General features: G+C 40.2%; 1 protein-coding gene across 1 annotated transcript in view; it reads left to right on the top strand.

Annotated features, from left to right (window-relative positions):
• MAN2A2 (mannosidase alpha class 2A member 2) overlaps positions 1 to 25382 on the top strand; it is a 206699-nt gene that overhangs the window by 43029 nt on the left and 138288 nt on the right. Inside the window, exon 2 of the mRNA XM_077263559.1 lies at positions 12264 to 12418. Coding sequence (XP_077119674.1) covers positions 12287 to 12418 — 132 coding nt within the window. The 5' untranslated portion in view covers positions 12264 to 12286. The remainder of the gene's footprint in view (positions 1 to 12263; positions 12419 to 25382) is intronic.

Below are 25382 nucleotides of genomic sequence, written 5' to 3'. Positions count from 1 at the left end.
TGTGATATATATGTTGTACATCTATAGCAAATCTATTCAAGTATATGTGATTTAACAGAAACCCCATTCAGAAACAGCAGAACAGTCAGTGAAGATTTTAGGGCATGATGCCTACAGTGACATGTAAAAGTTTTGGCACCCCTGGTCAAAATTACTGTTTTTTTATTGTGAACAGTTAATCAAGTTGAAGACGAATTGATCTCTAAAAGGCCTAAAGTTAAAAAAGACACATTTCCTTTTGTTCTTTCTGCAAAAAAAAATATAGTGGGGAAAATAAGTATTTGATACACTGCCGATTTTGCAAGTTTTCCCACCTACAAAGAATGGAGAGGTCTGCAATTTTTATCATAGGTTCACTTCAACTGTGAGAGACAGAATCTTAAAAAAATCCAGAAAATCACATTTTATGATTTTTACATAAGTAATTAGCATTTTATTGCATGAAATAAATATTTGATGCAATAGAAAACAAAGCTTAGTATTTTGTACAGAAACCTTTGTTTGTAATTAGAGGTAAGACATTTCCTGTAGTTCTTGACCAAGTTTGCACACTGCAGCAGGGATTTTCGGGTTTCAGGGGTGTCGCTGGGCAACATTGAGTTTCAGCATCCGCCAAAGATTTTCTATTGGGCTCAGCTCTGGAGACTGGTTAGGCCACTCCAGGGCCTTGACTTGACATGCTTCTTATGGAGCTACTCCTTAGTTACCCTGGCTGTGTGTTTCAGGTCATTGTCATGTTGGAAGACTCGGCCACGACCCATCTTGAATGCTCTTACTGAGGGAAGGAGGTTGTTGGCCACAATCTTGCAATACATGACCCCATTCATCCTCCCTTCAATAGAGTGCAGTCATCCTGTCCCCTTTGTAGAAAAGCACCCCCAAAGTATGAGGTTTCCTCCACCATGCTTCACGGTTGAAACGATGCACTTGGGGTTATACTCATCCTTCTTTATCCAAGCACGGAAAATGAAGTTGATGCCAAAAGGTTCTTTTTTGTTATCATCTGACCACATGACCTTCTCCCATGTCTCCTCTGTATCATCCAATTGGTCATTGGTGAACTTCAAATTGGCCTGGACATGTCCTGGGGTTAGCAGGGGGACCTTGCGTGCCCATCAGGATTTTAATGCATGACGGTGTAGTGTGTTATTAATGATACTGTTTGAGACTATGGTCCCAGCTCTCTTCAGGTCATTGGCCAGGTCCTTCTGTGTAGTTCTGGACTGATTCCTGACTTTTCTCAGAATCATCCTTACCCCACGAAGCGAGATCTTATATGGAGCCCCAGACAGAGGAAGACTGACAATCGGCTTGTGTTTCTTCCATTTTCTAATAATTGTGCCAACAGTTGTTGCCTTCTCACCAAGCTGCTTGCCTATTTTCCTGTAGCATGTCCCAGCCTTGTGCAGGTCTACAATTTTGTCCCTGGTGTCCTTAGACAGATCTTTGGTCTTGGACATGGAGTAAAGGTTAGAGTGTGATTGAGTGTGTGAACAGATGTCTTTTATACAGGTAACAAATGCAAACAGGTGCAATTAATACAGGTAATCAGTGCAGAGTAGGAGGGCTTCTTAAAGAAAAACTAACAGAAATAAACATAATCTATTATGGGTGAGTACCATGAAAATACGCCCCTGGAAAAAGCACTATGTGAAACGGCAGGGAAGACAGCAGCCCCACATTCCCTCTGAACTCTGCACCATTGCCCTTCAGGTACAAACAATTACTTTATATCTATGCTAAATACTTGTGCAACTTTGCCGCCATATGGAGTGTGTATGCAAATGTGATTTTTGGGTAATATTGGAGGAAACTTTTCAAAGGGAATTGTATTATTTCCAGCTTTTATGATCCAACCCCCATTGTCCCCCGGGCAAAAATTGCTGGCATCAACCACACTGCTTTACATCATTATTTAGGTATACTTTTACCCTAATTTGGAATATTTTTATCCACTGGTGCTCCTAATACTGTTTCATATTTCCAGCAGTGTCTGTGTAATATTTTAAGCATATTCCCTCCATTTTTCCTCATTTTATACCCATTTAACCCAAACAGCTGCTTCTTTCCCTTTCCCATTGGAGGCCAATTTGTCCTGTCTTTTTAGTGTTTTTTTTCATAAATTAATGTTATTTAATAAAGATATTTTTAAACTCAGCTAGAAATTACTTCTTGTCTTGTCTCACCCTTAATAGATAATGTTTATTTATGATTTTTGAAGTGTTCAAAGCCCTAACATCTAGGACTATGGTAATAAGAAAACTAACAGGTCTGTGAGAGCCAGAATTATTTCTGGTTGGTAGGTGATCAAATGCTTAATGCAATAAAATGCAATTTCATTTTTTAAAAATCATACAATGTGATTTTCTGGATTTTTAAAAGATTGTATTTCTCACTGTTGAAGTTTACCTACGATAAAAATTACAGACCTCTAAATTCTTTGTAGGTGGGGAAACGTGCAAAATCGTCAGTGTATCAAATACTTATTTTACCCAGTTTATTTATTTTTATCTTTTACATTTTAAAAATTACAAAAAGGAAAATGGACCTATGCAATAGTTTGGACACCCAACTTGGTTAGCACCCCCTTTTGAAAATATCACAGCTTGTAAGCGCCTTTTGTAGCCAGCCAAGAGTCTTTAAATTCTTGCTTTGAGAGATTTTCATTCATTCTTCCTTGTAAAATTGTTTCCTGGGTGGTCTTGCATGCATTGCTCTTTTGAGGTCTAGCCACAGATTTTCAATGATGTTCAGATCAGGGGACTGTGAGGGCCATTGTAAAGCCTTCAGCTTCTGCCTTTTGAGGTAGGCTACTATAAATTTTACCGTGGGTGTTCTTTTCCTTCTGATGCTGAATTTTAAGCTGACACTGGTGTAATAATTATAGGGGATAATTCAGGAGACTCTTTGCGTGGAACAAGACAACAGGACACAGTTTTATAAGTGGTAAAGTTTATATTATCACACGGTGATTCAAGCAGATTCAGAGAGAAACTCAAGTCCACAACACTTGGTGCAAATAATAAACGCAGCTTAGCAGGCAATAGGAAACTTCAGAGGTAGATGCAAACAAACAGAAAGTCTATGAAGCACAGCTATACTTGAGGAAACCTGACACGAATAGATCCTTGACCTAGTCCAGACACAGGTAGATATGCTTATAAGGCAGTTCAAATCATATCTTAGCTCAACCAGGGAGGCCTGGCCAACAGTCTCAGGTTTTGCAGAGCAAAAACAGCTTACATGTCCAGCAAATGCAGATGGAAGTGACACGAGCAGCAGATGAAGGAGGATTACTGAACACTGGTGTATGCAGCAGGAACTCAGAGCAGAGTGGCAGGATGTCCAACACAGGTTCACAGGAGCAGGTGCAGGTGCAAGGCCAGGGAGTAATCAGGAGCTGGATGCAAAGCAGAATAATCTAGCACAGACTGAAGGCTGGGGTGGAGTTTTATAGCAGGAAGACAAGTGCACATGAGACCAAAGACGCCATGTTGGAAAAGGGCAGTAATGCACAAAAGGTAAGAAATGTTCAGAGTCCTGACAACAGGAGAGGTTTTCTTCTGATGACTCTTCCATGAAGGCCGTATTTGTGCAGGTGTCTCTGAACAGTATAACAGTGTCCACAACTCCAGAGTCTGCTAAATCGTTCTAGTCTTTTACAGTCAATTGGGGGTTCTGATTTGCCTCTCTAGCTGTCCTACGAGCAGCTCTCACTGAAAATTAGCTTTGTCTTCCAGACCTTATCTTGACCTCCACTGTTACTGTTAACTGTCATTTCTTAATAATAATAATAATAATAATAATAATAATAATAATAATAATAATAATAATTTTTATTCCGCAGCACTTTACAATTAAGCGAGGACATGTACAGACAATAAATTCAGTACAAGTTAAGACAATTTAAACAGTGACATTAGGGGTGAGGTCCCTGCTCGCAAGCTTACAATCTACAAGGTAATGGGGGGGACACAATAGGTGAAAAGTGCTTGTTATTTCAGGTCTGGCAATTATAATAAATAGGGATTTTCAAATAAAGCTGCATGATCCGGTCATCAGCCCGTGTGTTTAAGTGCAATAGTTATTTCATCTTCAGCTTGCTTAACTGTTCACACAATGACAGAAATTTTTACCAGGGGTGTCCACACTTTTACATGCCACGGTATTTGTTCAGAAATTTGTCCCAGATTTTATTATCTTCATTTATGTAATATCAAACATACCCATTTTTCAAGCTGGCTGTATATTATTATGGGGGATGCTTATCGTAATGTTACATATATACAGGGCCTTATTTGCCACTAGGCACGTGAGGGCACGTGCCTAGGGCGGGGGCAATGCAGGGGGCAGCACCTGAGCAAGGTTTGTTGTTTTTTTTTTTGTTTTTTTTTATAAAAGCTGGGTCACCTCCCGACCGACCCCGCCCCTCCCCTTGCCCCGCCCGGCCGCCTGCCCGCCTGCCTCCCACCCACCCTCCTTGAAGACGATACTCACCCTGCTCCAGCGATGCCTGGTCTGCGCATATTCATGACCTTAATGAGTGGTATCACATGACCGCTCAAGCAGGAAGAAGGTGCTGCGCCGGGAGTCGGGACAGAGATAGAGGGATGTCGGCGCGGCCGCGCGGTGAGGAACAGGTAAGTATGAGGGACGGGGGGACAGGGGAGGGGGGATGAAGGACGGTAAGCTGCGCCATTCAAGATGGGAGCGGGGGGTGGGGTGGAGAGATGAGCCATGCATACAGGGGGGGATATATGAGTCATGCATACAGGAGGGGGAAATATGAGCCATGCATACAGGGGGGGGGAAATATGAGCCATTCATACAGGGGGGGGAATATGAGCCATGCATACAGGGGGGGGGAATATGAGCCATGCATACAGGGGGGGGGGATATGAGCCATGCATACAGGGGGGAGAATATGAGCCATGCATACAGGGGGGAGAATATGAGCCATGCATACAGGGGGGGGGAAATATTAGCCATGCATACAGGGGGGGGGGGGAATATGAGCCATGCATACAGGGGGGAATATGAGCCATGCATACAGGAGGGGGGAAATATGAGCCATGCATACAGGGGGCAAATATGAGCCATGCATACAGGAGGGGGAAATATGAGCCATGCATACGGGGGGGAAATATGAGCCATGCATACAGGGCGGGAAATACGAGCCATGCATACAAGGGGGGGGGGGAATATGAGCCATGCATACAGGGGGGGAATATGAGCCATGCATACAGGATGGGGAAATATGAGCCATGCATACGGGGGGGGAGATGAGCCATGCATACAGGGGGGGAATATTAGCCATGCATACAGGAGGGGGAATATGAGCCATGCATACAGGGGGGGGGGAATATGAGCCATGCATACAGGATGGGGAAATATGAGCCATGCATACAGGGGGGGGAATATGAGCCATGCATACGGGGGGAATATGAACCATGCATACAGGGGGGGGGGTAAAATATGAGCCATGCATACAGGAGGGGGAATATGAGCCATGCATACAGGGGGGGGGGAATATGAGCCATGCATACGGGGGGGGGGGAATATGAGCCATGCATACGGGGGGGGAATATGAGCCATGCATACAGGGGGAAATATGAGCCATGCATACAGGGGGGGGGATATGAGCCATGCATACGGGGGGGAATATGAACCATGCATACAGGGGGGGTAAAATATGAGCCATGCATACAGGAGGGGGAATATGAGCCATGCATACAGGGGGGGGGGAATATGAGCCATGCATACGGGGGGGGGGAATATGAGCCATGCATACAGGGGGGGGGGGAATATGAGCCATGCATACGGGGGGGGGGAATATGAGCCATGCATACAGGAGGGGGAATATGAGCCATGCATACAGGGGGGGAATATGAGCCATGCATACAGGAGGGGGGGTCATTATACAGTATTAAGGATCATGTGGGATCATTATACAGTATGGAGAACTGTGTGGCCATTATACAGTATTGAGCATCATGTGTGGCCGTTATACAATATGGCGCATCATGTGTGGCCAATGACCATTATACAGTATGGAGCATCATGTGTGGCCGTTACACAGTATGGAGCATCATGTGTGGCCAATGGCCATTATACAGTATTGAGCATCATGTGGGGTCATTATACAGTATGGAGCATCATGTGTGGCCATTATACTGTATTGAGCATCATGTGGGATCATTATACAGTATGGAGAACTGTGTGTGGCCCTTATACAGTATGGAGCACTATGTGTGGCCATTATACAGTATGGAGCACTATGAGTAGCCATTATACAGTATGGAGCACTGTGTGGCCATTATACATTATGGAGCATCATGTGTGGCCATTATACACTATGGAACATCATGTGTGGCAATTATACAGTATTGAGCATCATGTGTGGCCATTATACAGTATGGAGAACTGTGTGTGGCCATTATACAGTATGGAGCATCATGTGTGGCCATTATACAGTATTGAGCATCATGTGTGGCCGTTATACAGTATGGAGCATCATGTGTGGCCGTTATAAAGTATGGAGCATCATGTGTGGCCATTATACAGTATGGAGCACTGTGGCCATATTTTTTTTTTGTTTATAATTATTGTATATAAAACAGTGTGATCAGCAGTGCTAAATGGGTGTGGTTGGGACGTGGATATGGGTGTGACTAGTTGTGAAATGGGTGTGGTCAGAGGCGTGTAAAAATTGCCGCGGCGCACTACGCGCGCCGCCAACGTTATACCTCCTTCCCTTCTTCAAAAGTTGGGGGGTACGGTACCGCATTTGCCAGATCATGGCAAGTGCCGCAAATCCCATAGGGAATGAATGAGGCTGAACGCAGTATTTCCGTAAGTGATCCGTTACGCGGCAGATGCAGAAAAACTGCCCGATCTGCTGCAAAAGGCGACTTTCACATCAGCGATTCTTGCCAAAGTCACTGCCGATAGTGTCATACTCACCAAAGGGGGAGGCAGCGCTAAAAGTGCCTAGGGCACCAGAAACTCTAAATACGGCCCTGCATATATAGGGTAAGGAAGCAGAATGTTCAGTATTAATGAACATGCACATGCCGAGGACTAAGGTTCTTTTAACCCCTTCCCGACCTGTGATGCCACGTAGGCATCATGAAAGTCGGTGCCAATCCGACCTGTGATGCCTATGTGGCGTCATGGCAGGATCGCGTTCCTGCAGATCGGGTGAAAGGGTTAACTAAAATTTCACCCGACCTGCAGGGACAGGGGGAGTGGTACTTTAGCCCAGGGGGGGTGGCTTTGCCCCAACGTGGCTATGATCGCTCTGATTGGCTGTTGAAAGTAAAACAGCCAATCAAAGCAATTTGTAATATTTCACCTATGAAACTTGGTGAAATATTACAATCCAGCCATGGCCGATGCTGCAATATCATTGGCCATGGCTGGAGACCGCGATCTGCCGCCGCCATCAGTATTTCTTCCCCTCCATCCTGTCCTCCACTGCCCTCTGCTCTGCCCCCCATCCTCCCCTCCGTCCCCCCTGTCCGATCCCACCCCCCCATACTTCCCGAGTCCCAGTGTCTGTCCGTCTTCAGCGATGGGCGCCGCCATCTTCCAAAATAGTGGGCGCATGCGAAGTGCACCCGCCGAATCTGCTGGCCGGCAGATTCATTCCAGGTACATTTTGATCATTGTGATAGAACCTATCACAGTGATCAAAATAAAAAAAATAGTAAATAAAGCCCCCCTTTATCACCCACATAGGTAGGGAAAATAATGAAATAAAGAAAATATATTTAGTTTTATTTTTCCACTAGGGTTAGGGTTGCAATTAGGGTTAGGGTTAGAATTAGGGTTAGGGTTGCAATTAGGGTTAGAATTAGGGTTAGGGTTGCAATTAGGGTTAGAATTAGGGTTAGGGTTAGAATTAGGGTTAGGGTTAGAATTAGGCTCTGTGCACACGGTGCGGTTTGCCCGCTGCAGATTTGTGGCAGTTTTCCATCACGTTTACAGTACCATGTAAACCTATGGAAAACGAAATCTGCTGTGCCCATGGTGCGGAAAATACAGTGCGGAAACGCTGCGTTGTATTTTCTGCAGCATGTCAATTCTTTGTGCGGATTCCGCCGAGTTTTACACCTGTTCCTCAATAGGAATCCGCAGGTGAAATCCGCACAAAAAACACTGGAAATCCGTTGTAAATCCACAAGTAAAATGCAGTGCGTTTTACCTGCGGATTTTTCAAAAACGGTGAGAAAAAATCCGTACACGAATCCGCAACGTGGGCACATAGCCTTAGGGTTAGGGTTGGAACTAGAGTTAGGGTTGGAATTAGGGTTAGGGTTAAGATTAGGGATAGGGGTGTGTTGGGGTTAGGGTTAGGCTTGTGGTTAGGGTTAGGGTTGGGATTAGGGTTAGGGGTGTGTTGTGGTTAGGGTTGTGGTTAGGGGTGTGTGGGGTTAGGGTTGTGATTACGGTTATGGTTAGAGTTTGGATTAGGATTAGGGGTGTGTTGGGGTTAGTGTTGGAGTTAGAATTGAGGGGTTTCAACTGTTTAGGCACATCAGGGGGTCTCCAAACGTGACATGGCGCCACCATTGATTCCAGCCGATCTTGCCTTTAAAAAGTCAAATGGTGCTCCCTCCCTTCCGAGCCCTGATGTGCACCCAAACAGTTGTTTACCCAAACATATGGGGCATAAGCGTACTCAGGAAAAATTGCACAACAACTTTGGGGGTCTAATTTCTCCTGTTACCCTTGCGAAAATAAAGAAATGGGGACTAAAAAATTATTTTTGTGGGAAAAATGATTTTTTATTTTCACGGCTCTGCCTTATAAAATTCCGTGACGCACTTAGGGGTTCAAAGTGTTCAGCAAGCATCTAGATAAGTTCCATGGGGGGTCTAGTTTCCAAAATGGGGTCACTTGTGGGGGGTTTCTACTGTTTAGGCACATCAGGGCTCTGCAAATGTAACATGTCTGCATTCCAAAACATCACTACTCCCTTCCGAGCTCTGCCATGCGCCCAAACAGTGGTTTACCCCCACATATAAGGTATCAGCATACTCAGGACAAACTGGACAACAACTTTTGGGGTCCAATTTCTCCTGTTACCCTTGTGAAAATAAAAAATTGCGGGCTAAAAAATAATTTTTGAGGAAAGAAAAAAGATTTTTTTATTTTCACGGCTCTGCGTTATAAACTTCTGTGAAGCACTTGGGGGTTTAAAGTGCTCACCACACATCTAGATAAATTCCTTGATGCTCAAATGGCGCTCCTTCCCTTCCGAGCCTTGCCATGTGCCCAAACAGCGGTATACCCCCACATGTGAGGTATCGGTGTACTCAGGAGAAATTGCCCAACAAATTTTAGGATCCATTTTATCCTGTTGCCCATGTGAAAACGAAAAAATTGAGGCTAAAAATAATGTACTTTTTCATTTTTACGGATCAATTTGTGAAGCACATGAGGGTTGAAAGTGCTCACTATGCATCTAGATACGTTCCTTGGGGGGTCTAGTTTACAAAATGGGGTCACATGTGGGGGAGCTCCAATCTTTAAGCACACAGGAGCTCTCCAAACGCGACATGGTGTCCGCTAAACATTGGAGCCAATTTTTTATTCAAAAAGTCAAATGGTACTCCTTCCCTTCCGAGCCCTGTCGTGTGCCCAAACAGTGATTCCCCCCACAAATGGGGTATCGGCGTACTCAGGACAAATTGTTCCACAACTTTCGGTGTCCAGTTTCTCCTATTACCCTTGGGAAAATAAAAAAATTGTTGCTAAAAGTTAATTTTTGTGACTAAAAAGTTAAATGTTCATTTTTTTATTCCATGTTGCTTCTGCTGCTGTGAAACACCTGAAGGGTTAATAAACTTCTTAAATGTGGTTTTGAGTACCTTGAGGGGTGCAGTTTTTAGAATGGTGCCACTTTTGGGTATTTTCAGCCATATAGACCCCTCGAACTTCAAATGTGAGGTGGTCCCTAAAAAAATGGTTTTGTAAATTTTGTTGTAAAAATGAGAAATCGCTTGTCAAATTTTAACCCTTATAACTTCCTAGCAAAAAAAAAATTGTTTCCAAAATTGTGCTGATGTAAAGTAGACATGTGGGTAATGTTATTTATTAACTATTTTGTGTCACATAACTCTCTGGTTTAACGGAATTTTCAAATTTTTAATCTTTATTCTGACATTTTCAAAATTTACGTTTTTTTCACAAATAAGAGCAAAACTTATCGACCTAAATTTACCACTAAAATGAAGCTCAATGTGTCACGAAAAAACAGTCTCAGAATCTTTAGGATCCGTTGAGCGTTCTTGAGTTATTACCTCATAAAGGGACACTGGTCAGAATTGTAAAAAATGGCCAGGTCATTAAGGTCAATATAGGCTGGGTCATGAAGGGGTTAATGACAAAGTGGAAGCTCTGGACAAATGAGTAAATTGATCTGGCACATGTGGGTTCTGTATTACAAGCAATTATGTCTTACAGAAAATCCTATTTTCAAAGACGGCTCAGATTGCTTTGGGTGCGCTGAAAATAGCACCTTACATACATTTTTGACAGCATAATGTACATGATTTAAAATAAATTCTCTAACCTCATACATTTTTGTGAAAAAGAGCTAAATATATCTGAATGGTAACTCCAATATTATTTATTTTAATATTTATTAATGCTTCTTAAAGCACTATTCCAGCATTATTTTTAATTTCACCCCCAGAGTGGTGGCACTAATCTAAGTTCCCTGCCCCCAGCATTATACTTGCCTTCTGTCTTCATCTGTTATGGGCACCGCGTCGATTGTTTTCTGAAGTTTGTGACCTGCCGGACCACTCCAATATTTGGTGGGCAATCCAGAATTCACAACTCAGTGTAAGTCCATACTAGCCGGAACAGGGCCAGAACCAGGCTCTCATAGACGTATATTGAGAGCATGTGACTATTACATCTGACTTCCGGACAGTCAGAAGTTGTCGGATTGGGTGCGGAGCTGCCTAGGGAGGAGCAGAAGATGGCGACTGTCAAGTGTATTACTAGGGGCAGGGAGCTTACATTATCGATACCACTTCAATGATGGATTGGTGCTTTACTTGAGTTCCGTGACTCTTTATTTTCGAACACAAAGCTCCAAACGCATTGCTTCTCTTCACACAGCTTTAGGCTATGTGCCCACTATCCGGTGATAGCAGCGTTTTGGGTGCAACATACCTATGCTGCATACAAAATACTGCATTCCAATCACGCAGGTAAATCCGCATGTGTTCATTGAGCCATGCGGATTGACCGCATCTATTGAATGGTTATGGGTGAGACTACGCAGAGAAGACTGTCTTCTCCACTGCAAATAATTGGCATGCTGCAACTCGTAAACCCACACAGCGGGTGATTTTATGCAGCGTCAAATAGAAGCGCGGTGGGAATGGGATTTCTATTAGTCCCATCTACTGTGCTTGTAACCTAGAACGCAGCGTTTTGGACGCAACGCAGGAGAGCTGTCTCCAAAACGCTGCTATTCCGGATTGTGGGTGCGTATACTGAAAGGTAAATAATGGTATACTTTTCTGGCTACCAGAAGTTTCAAGGTCCAAGGCTTAGTCTCACATAGCAGTTGTCAGGAGCCCATGATACAGCTGTAATGCAGAGGCTTTCTTAAGTCAAATTTATATTGATATGTTTATATCCGATAGAATGTTAAAGGGAACCTGTCAGAAACGTCTATGCCCCCAAACCATTTATATGACTTTATAACCCTTTAATGATAAGTAAGTTGATCACTTTATGACCCCAAAGCTCTACCATGAAGAAATAAATCACATTTTGAAGTTCTGTTTATTTTTTTCAGGAAGTGCATAGAGGCATGACGATGCACTTACAGCTTGTCAGCCTCGTGCTGTATGCACAGCCTAGCGCACGTCCTCTGGTTGACTGACAGGTCATCGACTCCAGTACATGGCAGGGAATACAGCGTGAGGCTGGAGAGCTTTACGGGCATCGTCACGTCCCAATGCACCGACACACACATATATACAGAACTTTACTACGCGAGTTCTTGCTGCTGGAGCATCACTCTGGGGTCATAAAGGGATCAACTTGCTGTGTGCTCATTAAAATCTAAGCAAGTTGATAAATGGCTTGGGGTGTAGAATGTAATGACTGTATATAATCCTATATTGGTTGTCTTTTTGGAATGCTGAATGAAAAAAATGTATATATGCAAATCTTCTGCAAACTATTATATAAATCAGATCTGTAAGGATGTGGTTTGTGTGATCTTCTTTCAGGTCTGTTCTTACAGCTCCCAGGGATGAAACTGAAGAAGCAGGTGACTGTGTGTGGAGCGGCCATCTTTTGTGTGGCCGTCTTCTCTTTATATCTTATGCTGGACAAAGTGCAACACGACCCTCCCAGGAGACAGAACGGAGGCAACTTTCCCAGGGTATGAGAAAATCCCAATCAATGTTTAACCATTAAGCGTTACCACATAGAGACATGGAGGACTGCGAACAAAGAACTGAAGGTCATTTGCTTATTGAACCTTCCAAGGAATTTTATTTCAGCATCCACAGAAAACACTGCTATATCTCCCGTGTATATACACTGTGGTACTATAGCTCCCATGTATATACACTATGGTACTATATCTCCCATGTATATACATATGGTACTATATTCTATATCTCCCATGTATATACACTATGGTACGATATCTCCCATGTATATACACTATGGTACTATATCTCCCATGTATATACACTATGGTATATTCTATATCTCCCATGTATATACACTGTGGTATATTCTACATCTCCCATGTATATACACTGTGGTACTATAGCTCCCATGTATATACACTGTGGTACTATATTTCCCATGTATATACACTATGGTACTATATCTCCCATGTATATACACTGTGGTATATTCTATATCTCCCATGTATATACATATGGTACTATATCTCCCATGTATATACACTGTGGTACTATATCTCCCATGTATATACACTATGGTACTATATCTCCCATGTATATACACTATGGTACTATATCTCCCATGTATATACACTATGGTATATTCTATATCTCCCATGTATATACACTATGGTATATTCTATATCTCCCATGTATATACACTATGGTATATTCTATATCTCCCATGTATATACACTATGGTATATTCTATATCTCCCATGTATATACACTATGGTACTATATCTCCCATGTATATACACTATGGTACTATATCTCCCATGTATATACACTATGGTACTATATCTCCCATGTATATACACTATGGTATCTATATATATAATAGTCTAAGGGTTTTTCCGTCTGTCTGTCTGTCTGTCTTTCTGTCTGTCTGTCTGTCCTGGAAATCCCGCGTCTCTGATTGGTCGAGGCCGCCAGGCCTCGACCAATCAGCGACGGGCACAGCATGGCGATGATGATGTCATAAAGGTTGCCTCAGCCAATCAGCGACGGGCACAGTATCGACGTAGATGTCATAATGGTTGCCATGGCAACGATGATGTCATAAAGGTTGCCTCGACCAATCAGTGACGAGCACAGTCTGCCGCAAATTCTGGAATCATCATTGTCCATATACTACGGGGACATGCATATTCTAGAATACCCGATGCATTAGAATCGGGCCACAATCTAGTATTCTATATCTCCCATGTATATACACTATGGTATATTCTATATCTCCCATGTATATACACTGTGGTATATTCTATATCTCCCATGTATATACACTATGGTATATTCTATATCTCCCATGTATATACACTATGGTATATTCTATATCTCCCATGTATATACACTATGGTATATACTATATCTCCCATGTATATACACTATGGTATATTCTATATCTCCCATGTATATACACTATGGTATATTCTATATCTCCCATGTATATACACTATGGTATATTCTATATCTCCCATGTATATACACTATGGTACTATATCTCCCATGTATATACACTATGGTACTATATCTCCCATGTATATACACTATGGTATATTCTATATCTCCCATGTATATACACTATGGTATATTCTATATCTCCCATGTATATACACTGTGGTATATTCTATATCTCCCATGTATATACACTATGGTACTATATCTCCCATGTATATACACTATGGTATATTCTATATCTCCCATGTATATACACTATGGTATATACTATATCTCCCATGTATATACACTATAGTATATTCTATATCTCCCATGTATATACACTATGGTATATTCTATATCTCCCATGTATATACACTATGGTATATTCTATATCTCCCATGTATATACACTATGGTACTATATCTCCCATGTATATACACTATGGTACTATATCTCCCATGTATATACACTATGGTATATTCTATATCTCCCATGTATATACACTATGGTATATTCTATATCTCCCATGTATATACACTGTGGTATATTCTATATCTCCCATGTATATACACTATGGTACTATATCTCCCATGTATATACACTATGGTATATTCTATATCTCCCATGTATATACACTATGGTATATACTATATCTCCCATGTATATACACTATGGTATATTCTATATCTCCCATGTATATACACTATGGTATATTCTATATCTCCCATGTATATACACTATGGTATATTCTATATCTCCCATGTATATACACTATGGTATATTCTATATCTCCCATGTATATACACTATGGTACTATATCTCCCATGTATATACACTATGGTACTATATCTCCCATGTATATACACTATGGTACTATATCTCCCATGTATATACACTATGGTATATTCTATATCTCCCATGTATATACACTATGGTACTATATCTCCCATGTATATACACTATGGTACTATATCTCCCATGTATATACACTATGGTACTATATCTCCCATGTATATACACTATGGTACTATATCTCCCATGTATATACACTATGGTACTATATCTCCCATGTATATACACTATGGTATATTCTATATCTCCCATGTATATACACTATGGTATATTCTATATCTCCCATGTATATACACTATGGTATATTCTATATCTCCCATGTATATACACTATGGTATATTCTATATCTCCCATGTATATACACTATGGTATATTCTGTATCTCCCATGTATATACACTATGGTATATTCTATATCTCCCATGTATATACACTGTGGTATATTCTATATCTCCCATGTATATACACTGTGGTACTATATCTCCCATGTATATACACTATGGTATATTCTATATCTCCCATGTATATACACTATGGTATATACTATATCTCCCATGTATATACACTATGGTATATTCTATATCTCCCATGTATATACACTATGGTATATTCTATATCTCCCATGTATATACACTATGGTATATTCTATATCTCCCATGTATATACACTATGGTATATTCTATATCTCCCATGTATATACACTATGGTACTATATCTCCCATGTATATACACTATGGTACTATATCTCCCATGTATATACACTATGGTACTATATCTCCCATGTATATACAGTATGGTATATTCTATATCTCCCATGTATATACACTATGGTACTATATCTCCCATGTATATACACTATGGTACTATATCTCCCATGTATATACACTATGGTACTATATCTCCCATGTATATACACTATGGTATATTCTATATCTCCCATGTATATACACTATGGTATATTCTATATCTCCCATGTATATACACTATGGTATATTCTATATCTCCCATGTATATACACTATGGTATATTCTATATCTCCCATGTATATACACTATGGTATATTCTATATCTCCCATGTATATACACTATGGTATATTCTATATCTCCCATGTATATACACTATGGTATATTCTATATCTCCCATGTATATACACTATGGTATATTCTATATCTCCCATGTATATACACTGTGGTATATTCTATATCTCCCATGTATATACACTGTGGTACTATATCTCCCATGTATATACACTATGGTATATTCTATATCTCCCATGTATATACACTATGGTATATACTATATCTCCCATGTATATACACTATGGTATATTCTATATCTCCCATGTATATACACTATGGTATATTCTATATCTCCCATGTATATACACTATGGTATATTCTATATCTCCCATGTATATACACTATGGTATATTCTATATCTCCCATGTATATACACTATGGTACTATATCTCCCATGTATATACACTATGGTACTATATCTCCCATGTATATACACTATGGTACTATATCTCCCATGTATATACACTATGGTATATTCTATATCTCCCATGTATATACACTATGGTACTATATCTCCCATGTATATACACTATGGTACTATATCTCCCATGTATATACACTATGGTACTATATCTCCCATGTATATACACTATGGTACTATATCTCCCATGTATATACACTATGGTACTATATCTCCCATGTATATACACTATGGTATATTCTATATCTCCCATGTATATACACTATGGTATATTCTATATCTCCCATGTATATACACTATGGTATATTCTATATCTCCCATGTATATACACTATGGTATATTCTATATCTCCCATGTATATACACTATGGTATATTCTATATCTCCCATGTATATACACTATGGTATATTCTATATCTCCCATGTATATACACTGTGGTATATTCTATATCTCCCATGTATATACACTGTGGTACTATATCTCCCATGTATATACACTATGGTATATTCTATATCTCCCATGTATATACACTATGGTATATACTATATCTCCCATGTATATACACTATGGTATATTCTATATCTCCCATGTATATACACTATGGTATATTCTATATCTCCCATGTATATACACTATGGTATATTCTATATCTCCCATGTATATACACTATGGTATATTCTATATCTCCCATGTATATACACTATGGTACTATATCTCCCATGTATATACACTATGGTACTATATCTCCCATGTATATACACTATGGTACTATATCTCCCATGTATATACACTATGGTATATTCTATATCTCCCATGTATATACACTATGGTACTATATCTCCCATGTATATACACTATGGTACTATATCTCCCATGTATATACACTATGGTACTATATCTCCCATGTATATACACTATGGTATATTCTATATCTCCCATGTATATACACTATGGTATATTCTATATCTCCCATGTATATACACTATGGTATATTCTATATCTCCCATGTATATACACTATGGTATATTCTATATCTCCCATGTATATACACTATGGTATATTCTATATCTCCCATGTATATACACTATGGTATATTCTATATCTCCCATGTATATACACTGTGGTATATTCTATATCTCCCATGTATATACACTGTGGTACTATATCTCCCATGTATATACACTATGGTATATTCTATATCTCCCATGTATATACACTATGGTATATACTATATCTCCCATGTATATACACTATGGTATATTCTATATCTCCCATGTATATACACTATGGTATATTCTATATCTCCCATGTATATACACTATGGTATATTCTATATCTCCCATGTATATACACTATGGTATATTCTATATCTCCCATGTATATACACTATGGTACTATATCTCCCATGTATATACACTATGGTACTATATCTCCCATGTATATACACTATGGTACTATATCTCCCATGTATATACACTATGGTATATTCTATATCTCCCATGTATATACACTATGGTACTATATCTCCCATGTATATACACTATGGTACTATATCTCCCATGTATATACACTATGGTACTATATCTCCCATGTATATACACTATGGTACTATATCTCCCATGTATATACACTATGGTACTATATCTCCCATGTATATACACTATGGTATATTCTATATCTCCCATGTATATACACTATGGTATATTCTATATCTCCCATGTATATACACTATGGTATATTCTATATCTCCCATGTATATACACTATGGTATATTCTATATCTCCCATGTATATACACTATGGTATATTCTATATCTCCCATGTATATACACTATGGTATATTCTATATCTCCCATGTATATACACTGTGGTATATTCTATATCTCCCATGTATATACACTGTGGTACTATATCTCCCATGTATATACACTATGGTATATTCTATATCTCCCATGTATATACACTGTGGTATATTCTATATCTCCCATGTATATACACTGTGGTACTATATCTCCCATGTATATACACTATGGTATATTCTATATCTCCCATGTATATACACTATGGTATATACTATATCTCCCATGTATATACACTATGGTATATTCTATATCTCCCATGTATATACACTATGGTATATTCTATATCTCCCATGTATATACACTATGGTATATTCTATATCTCCCATGTATATACACTATGGTATATTCTATATCTCCCATGTATATACACTATGGTACTATATCTCCCATGTATATACACTATGGTACTATATCTCCCATGTATATACACTATGGTACTATATCTCCCATGTATATACACTATGGTATATTCTATATCTCCCATGTATATACACTATGGTACTATATCTCCCATGTATATACACTATGGTACTATATCTCCCATGTATATACACTATGGTACTATATCTCCCATGTATATACACTATGGTACTATATCTCCCATGTATATACACTATGGTACTATATCTCCCATGTATATACACTATGGTATATTCTATATCTCCCATGTATATACACTATGGTATATTCTATATCTCCCATGTATATACACTATGGTATATTCTATATCTCCCATGTATATACACTATGGTATATTCTATATCTCCCATGTATATACACTATGGTATATTCTATATCTCCCATGTATATACACTATGGTATATTCTATATCTCCCATGTATATACACTGTGGTATATTCTATATCTCCCATGTATATACACTGTGGTACTATATCTCCCATGTATATACACTATGGTATATTCTATATCTCCCATGTATATACACTATGGTATATACTATATCTCCCATGTATATACACTATGGTATATTCTATATCTCCCATGTATATACACTATGGTATATTCTATATCTCCCATGTATATACACTATGGTATATTCTATATCTCCCATGTATATACACTATGGTATATTCTATATCTCCCATGTATATACACTATGGTACTATATCTCCCATGTATATACACTATGGTACTATATCTCCCATGTATATACACTATGGTACTATATCTCCCATGTATATACACTATGGTATATTCTATATCTCCCATGTATATACACTATGGTACTATATCTCCCATGTATATACACTATGGTACTATATCTCCCATGTATATACACTATGGTACTATATCTCCCATGTATATACACTATGGTACTATATCTCCCATGTATATACACTATGGTACTATATCTCCCATGTATATACACTATGGTATATTCTATATCTCCCATGTATATACACTATGGTATATTCTATATCTCCCATGTATATACACTATGGTATATTCTATATCTCCCATGTATATACACTATGGTATATTCTATATCTCCCATGTATATACACTATGGTATATTCTATATCTCCCATGTATATACACTATGGTATATTCTATATCTCCCATGTATATACACTGTGGTATATTCTATATCTCCCATGTATATACACTGTGGTACTATATCTCCCATGTATATACACTATGGTATATTCTATATCTCCCATGTATATACACTATGGTATATACTATATCTCCCATGTATATACACTATGGTATATTCTATATCTCCCATGTATATACACTATGGTATATTCTATATCTCCCATGTATATACACTATGGTATATTCTATATCTCCCATGTATATACACTATGGTATATTCTATATCTCCCATGTATATACACTATGGTACTATATCTCCCATGTATATACACTATGGTACTATATCTCCCATGTATATACACTATGGTACTATATCTCCCATGTATATACACTATGGTATATTCTATATCTCCCATGTATATACACTATGGTACTATATCTCCCATGTATATACACTATGGTACTATATCTCCCATGTATATACACTATGGTACTATATCTCCCATGTATATACACTATGGTACTATATCTCCCATGTATATACACTATGGTACTATATCTCCCATGTATATACACTATGGTATATTCTATATCTCCCATGTATATACACTATGGTATATTCTATATCTCCCATGTATATACACTATGGTATATTCTATATCTCCCATGTATATACACTATGGTATATTCTATATCTCCCATGTATATACACTATGGTATATTCTATATCTCCCATGTATATACACTATGGTATATTCTATATCTCCCATGTATATACACTGTGGTATATTCTATATCTCCCATGTATATACACTGTGGTATATACCTAGAAAACATTTACAATGTGGCATTGAATCCTGAGTTCATTACAAGTCTCTTCTGCACTAAGTAACTCTGTAACTCTCCAGACAGGCTTTACCATGATACATTTATGACCTTCAGTTTTTACTTACTGTCTAATCTCCATATTTCACTTTTATGGAGCAGTGACACATATTCTGCTGTGATGTATGCAATGTGCTTACATAATGCCTTTTTTCCCATACACCTTTGCACGACCTCTTTTTACTTGATCTTTGCTGGAGGAGGAAGAACATATCATATCATAAACCACCTGATTTCACAGATCTTAGATGAATTAATGTTATCTATCTATCTATCTATCTATCTATCTATCTATCTATCTATCTATCTATCTATCTATTATCTATCTATCTAACTATCTATCTATCTATCTATCTATCTATTATCTATCTATAGATCTATCTACATCTATCTATCTGCTATATATCTATAGATCTATCTACATCTATCTATCTATCTATCTATCTAATTATCGATCTATATCTATCTATCTTTACGATTACAAAACCGCGCTCCTTAAATCACGACTAATGATAATGAATGAGATGGCTTTGTAGCTCGATAGTTTGTTTTTCCAGCTATTATTTCGCAGGTATGCTGCCCTACGGGTCGCAGTGTAACCACATTTATTAGTTGTTAATTAGCAGAGCTATGTTGTAGCATTATATTGAGGCCTAGCCCTAATCTAATTCTTTAGCGATAATCATACATACAGTGCCTAAAAGTAGTATTCAACCCCCTGCAGATTTAGCAGGTTTAATAAGATGCAAATAAGTTAGAGCCTTCAAACTTCAAACAAGAGCAGGATTTATTAACAGATGCATAAATCTAAAGGTACCTTCACACGAAGCGACGCTGCAGCGATAGCGACAACGATGCCGATCGCTGCAGCGTCGCTGTTTGGTCGCTGGAGAGCTGTCACACAGACCGCTCTCCAGCGACCAACGATGCCGAGGTCCCCGGGTAACCAGGGTAAACATCGGGTTGCTAAGCGCAGGGCTGCGCTTAGTAACCCGATGTTTACCCTGGTTACCAGCGTAAAAGTAAAAAAAACAAACAGTACATGCTCACCTGCGCGTCCCCCAGCGTCCGCTTCCTGACACTGACTGAGCTCCGGCCCTAACAGCACAGCGGTGACGTCACCGCTGTGCTTTCACTTTCACTTTAGGGCCGGCGCTCAGTAAGTGTCAGGAAGCAGACGCTGGGGGACGTGCAGGTGAGTATGTACTGTTTGTTTTTTTTACTTTTACGCTGGTAACCAGGGTAAACATCGGGTTACTAAGCGCGGCCCTGCGCTTGGTAACCCGATGTTTACCCTGGTTACCAGTGTAAAACATCGCTGGTATCGTTGCTTTTGCTTTCAAACACAACGATACACAGCGATCGGACGACCAAATAAAGTTCTGGACTTTATTCAGCGACCAGCGACATCACAGCAGGATCCTGATCGCTGCTGCGTGTCAAATGAAACGATATCGCTAGCGAGGACGCTGCAATGTCACGGATCGCTAGCGATGTCGTTTCGTGTGAAGGTACCTTTAGGCTATGTTCACACGATCCTTTTTTTGATCCTTTTTTTTTTCAGGTCCTGTTTTGGAAAATCCGCAGTGCAAAACTGCCCTGCTGATTTTCCGACTGTTTCTTCTGCGGATTCCTCTGCGGGTTTTCAACAGCACTTTCCTATTGGTGCATGTTGAAAACAGGAGCGGAATCCGCAGCAAGAATTGACATGGTACTTCTTTTTTTCCGCAGAAAATCCGCGCGGATTTTCCCGGGGAAAAAAGGATCGTCGGCACAGCGGGTTTTGTTTTCCATTGGGTTACATTGTACTGTAACCTGCATGGAAAAAGGATGCGGATCCGCAGCTGCAATTCCGCTGCGGATCCGCAGCAAAAACCGCAGCGTGTGAACATGGCCTTACAAACCAAAAAGTTTTGTTGCTCAGTTAAATTTTTATACATTTTAAACATAAAAGTGTGGGTCAATTATTATTCAACCCCTAGGTTTAATATTTTGTGGAATAACCTTTGTTTGCAATTACAGCTAATAATCGTCTTTTATAAGACCTGATCAGGCCGGCACAGGTCTCTGCAGTTATCTTGGCCCACTCCTCCATGCAGATCTTCTCCAAGTTATCTAGGTTCTTTGGGTGTCTCATGTGGACTTTAATCTTGAGCTCCTTCCACAAGTTTTCAATTGGGTTAAGGTCAGGAGACTGACTAGGCCACTGCAACACCTTGATTTTTTGCCTCTTGAACCAGGCCTTGGTTTTCTTGGCTGTGTGCTTTGGGTCGTTGTCTTGTTGGAAGATGAAATGACGACCCATCTTAAGATCCTTGATGGAGAAGCGGAGGTTGTTGGCCAAAATCTCCAGGTAGGCCGTGCTATCCATCTTCCCATGGATGCAGACCAGATGGCCAGGCCCCTTGGCTGAGAAACAGCCCCACAGCATGATGCTGCCACCACCATGCTTGACTGTAGGGATGGTATTCTTGGGGTCGTATGCAGTGCCATCCAGTCTCCAAACGTCACGTGTGTGGTTGGCACCAAAGATCTCGATCTTGGTCTCATCAGACCAGAGAACCTTGAACCAGTCAGTCTCAGAGTCCTCCAAGTGATCATGAGCAAACTGTAGACGAGCCTTGACATGACGCTTTGAAAGTAAAGGTACCTTACGGGCTCGTCTGGAACGGAGACCATTGCGGTGGAGTACGTTACTTATGGTATTGACTGAAACCAATGTCCCCACTGCCATGAGATCTTCCCGGAGCTCCTTCCTTGTTGTCCTTGGGTTAGCCTTGACTCTTCGGACAAGCCTGGCCTCGGCACGGGAGGAAACTTTCAAAGGCTGTCCAGGCCGTGGAAGGCTAACAGTAGTTCCATAAGCCTTCCACTTCCGGATGATGCTCCCAACAGTGGAGACAGGTAGGCCCAACTCATTGGAAAGGGTTTTGTACCCCTTGCCAGCCTTGTGACCCTCCACGATCTTGTCTCTGATGGCCTTGGAATGCTCCTTTGTCTTTCCCATGTTGACCATGTTTGAGTGCTGTTCACAAGTTTGGGGAGGGTCTTAAATAGTCAGAAAAGGCTGGAAAAAGAGATAATTAATCCAAACATGTGAAGCTCATTGTTCTTTGTGCCTGAACTACTTCTTAATACTTTAGGGGAACCAAACAGAATTCTGGTGGGTTGAGGGGTTGAATAATAAATGACCCTCTGAAAAAACTTTTCCCAATTTAAAAAAAAAATAAACAAAGAAATAGCATTCTTTTTTGCTGCAGTGCATTTCACACTTCCAGGCTGATCTACAGTCCAAATGTCACAATGCCAAGTTAATTCCAAATGTGTAAACCTGCTAAATCTGCAGGGGGTTGAATACTACTTGTAGGCACTGTAAGCTACATGAGAAAATAATCTGGATTACTGTAGATATTATTATAATATGAATATTCAGTGATAGACCAGAAGCAGATGACAGCCTTCGATGTAGATCACTCCAGCAGGTACCGTAATTTGACCTTTGGCTGCTTTTGCTTTTTCTGCAGTGTAGTAAAGGCAGGTTTTTATACCCCTAATATGGCCAAAATTTTATCTTGACCATTGGTCTAAGTCCTCATGCAAGCAATGATAAGGGGGTCCCCATGATGCTGATTGTGTGGCCCTTTAGTAGATGATGCCTTATAGGAAACGGCTGTGAACGTTCTATAGTGGTAGCATATATAGCCACATTGGCTACCAGGCTCCTAGAATGTGACCAGCTCTATATACTAAAAACTACCACATCCACATAAGAACGGAGAATCAGGCCAGAAATATGAATGCTTAGGGTCACATTGACCTGGCATCTCGGTGTCTCAGTCAGTCTAATTGACAAGAACAGACTACTGGATAAAAACGTAGCATAGTTAGGATATTAGTGCCTTCAGCTGACCTGTATTGTCTAGTGGTGCCTAAGGTGGGCCAAGCTGCAGTCTCATCAGCGCCTCAGGCTGCTGCTCTGTTCCTCTCCCGTGGTTTACACTGGATTTCTGCTTGTTCATACAGAAATTTAACTTACAGACAATTTAAAGTGGCTTTCTGGGATATATGGTTGATAGGATGGTGTTAGATTGTGCTTACTGCATGTGTAGGGGGGACACTCGCTTAGCAACGGGATTCAGTCACACAGGCACGTTTTTTTTAACACAAATACAGTCCATGTGGTTTATTATAGCAACATAAACTGGGTCATGCTCAGTTCCTTGTAAACTCCATAGAACACAACAGGCACCAACCGGTGACATTAAGTTACAGCTTTGACTCAGATATTTCATATACGGCTTTAACTCACAGTTCAGACACTACACCCGCCAGCCCTCCTTGACTAGTTCCCGGGGGTGTCCGTACGCTGTGTCAATGTCCATGTCATATAGCGCACACGACATTGGTTCGCCATCTCTAAACACGCTGGACCTCACTTCATCCAGTTACCGTGGGAGACGGCACAGTTCATCACTATCCATGGAACACAACAAGCACCAATAATCTGTTCCACTGGTAGATACGTCTCTGCCGTTATGATAGCCCCCCTTCCCGGGTGTTACCTTTCTGGAGCTCCTGCTCCACACGCTGACCTCCTGTCAGTCCTCTCTCTCAGGGAAGCTGCCTTACGGGGTTCACCAACTTGCCTGGCAGACACACATCAGTTAGTCCAGAGCCACCGAAGGTCGGTAGCTTCCCCAATACAGACCATCCAGGTCCACGGTCTCTCAGGTGCTCCAGGAAGACTCCACTCACAGGAGCTTCCAGCACAGACCGTCCAGGACCACAGTCTCACTGTGCGCTATTCAGGACGTCCATCCCACCTGGGAC

This window comes from Ranitomeya variabilis, chromosome 5, assembly GCF_051348905.1.
Source record: "Ranitomeya variabilis isolate aRanVar5 chromosome 5, aRanVar5.hap1, whole genome shotgun sequence".
Taxonomy (NCBI): Eukaryota; Metazoa; Chordata; class Amphibia; order Anura; family Dendrobatidae; genus Ranitomeya; species Ranitomeya variabilis.
The sequence above is the reverse complement of the archived record's forward strand: the minus strand, read 5'-3'. Positions and strand labels throughout refer to the sequence as shown.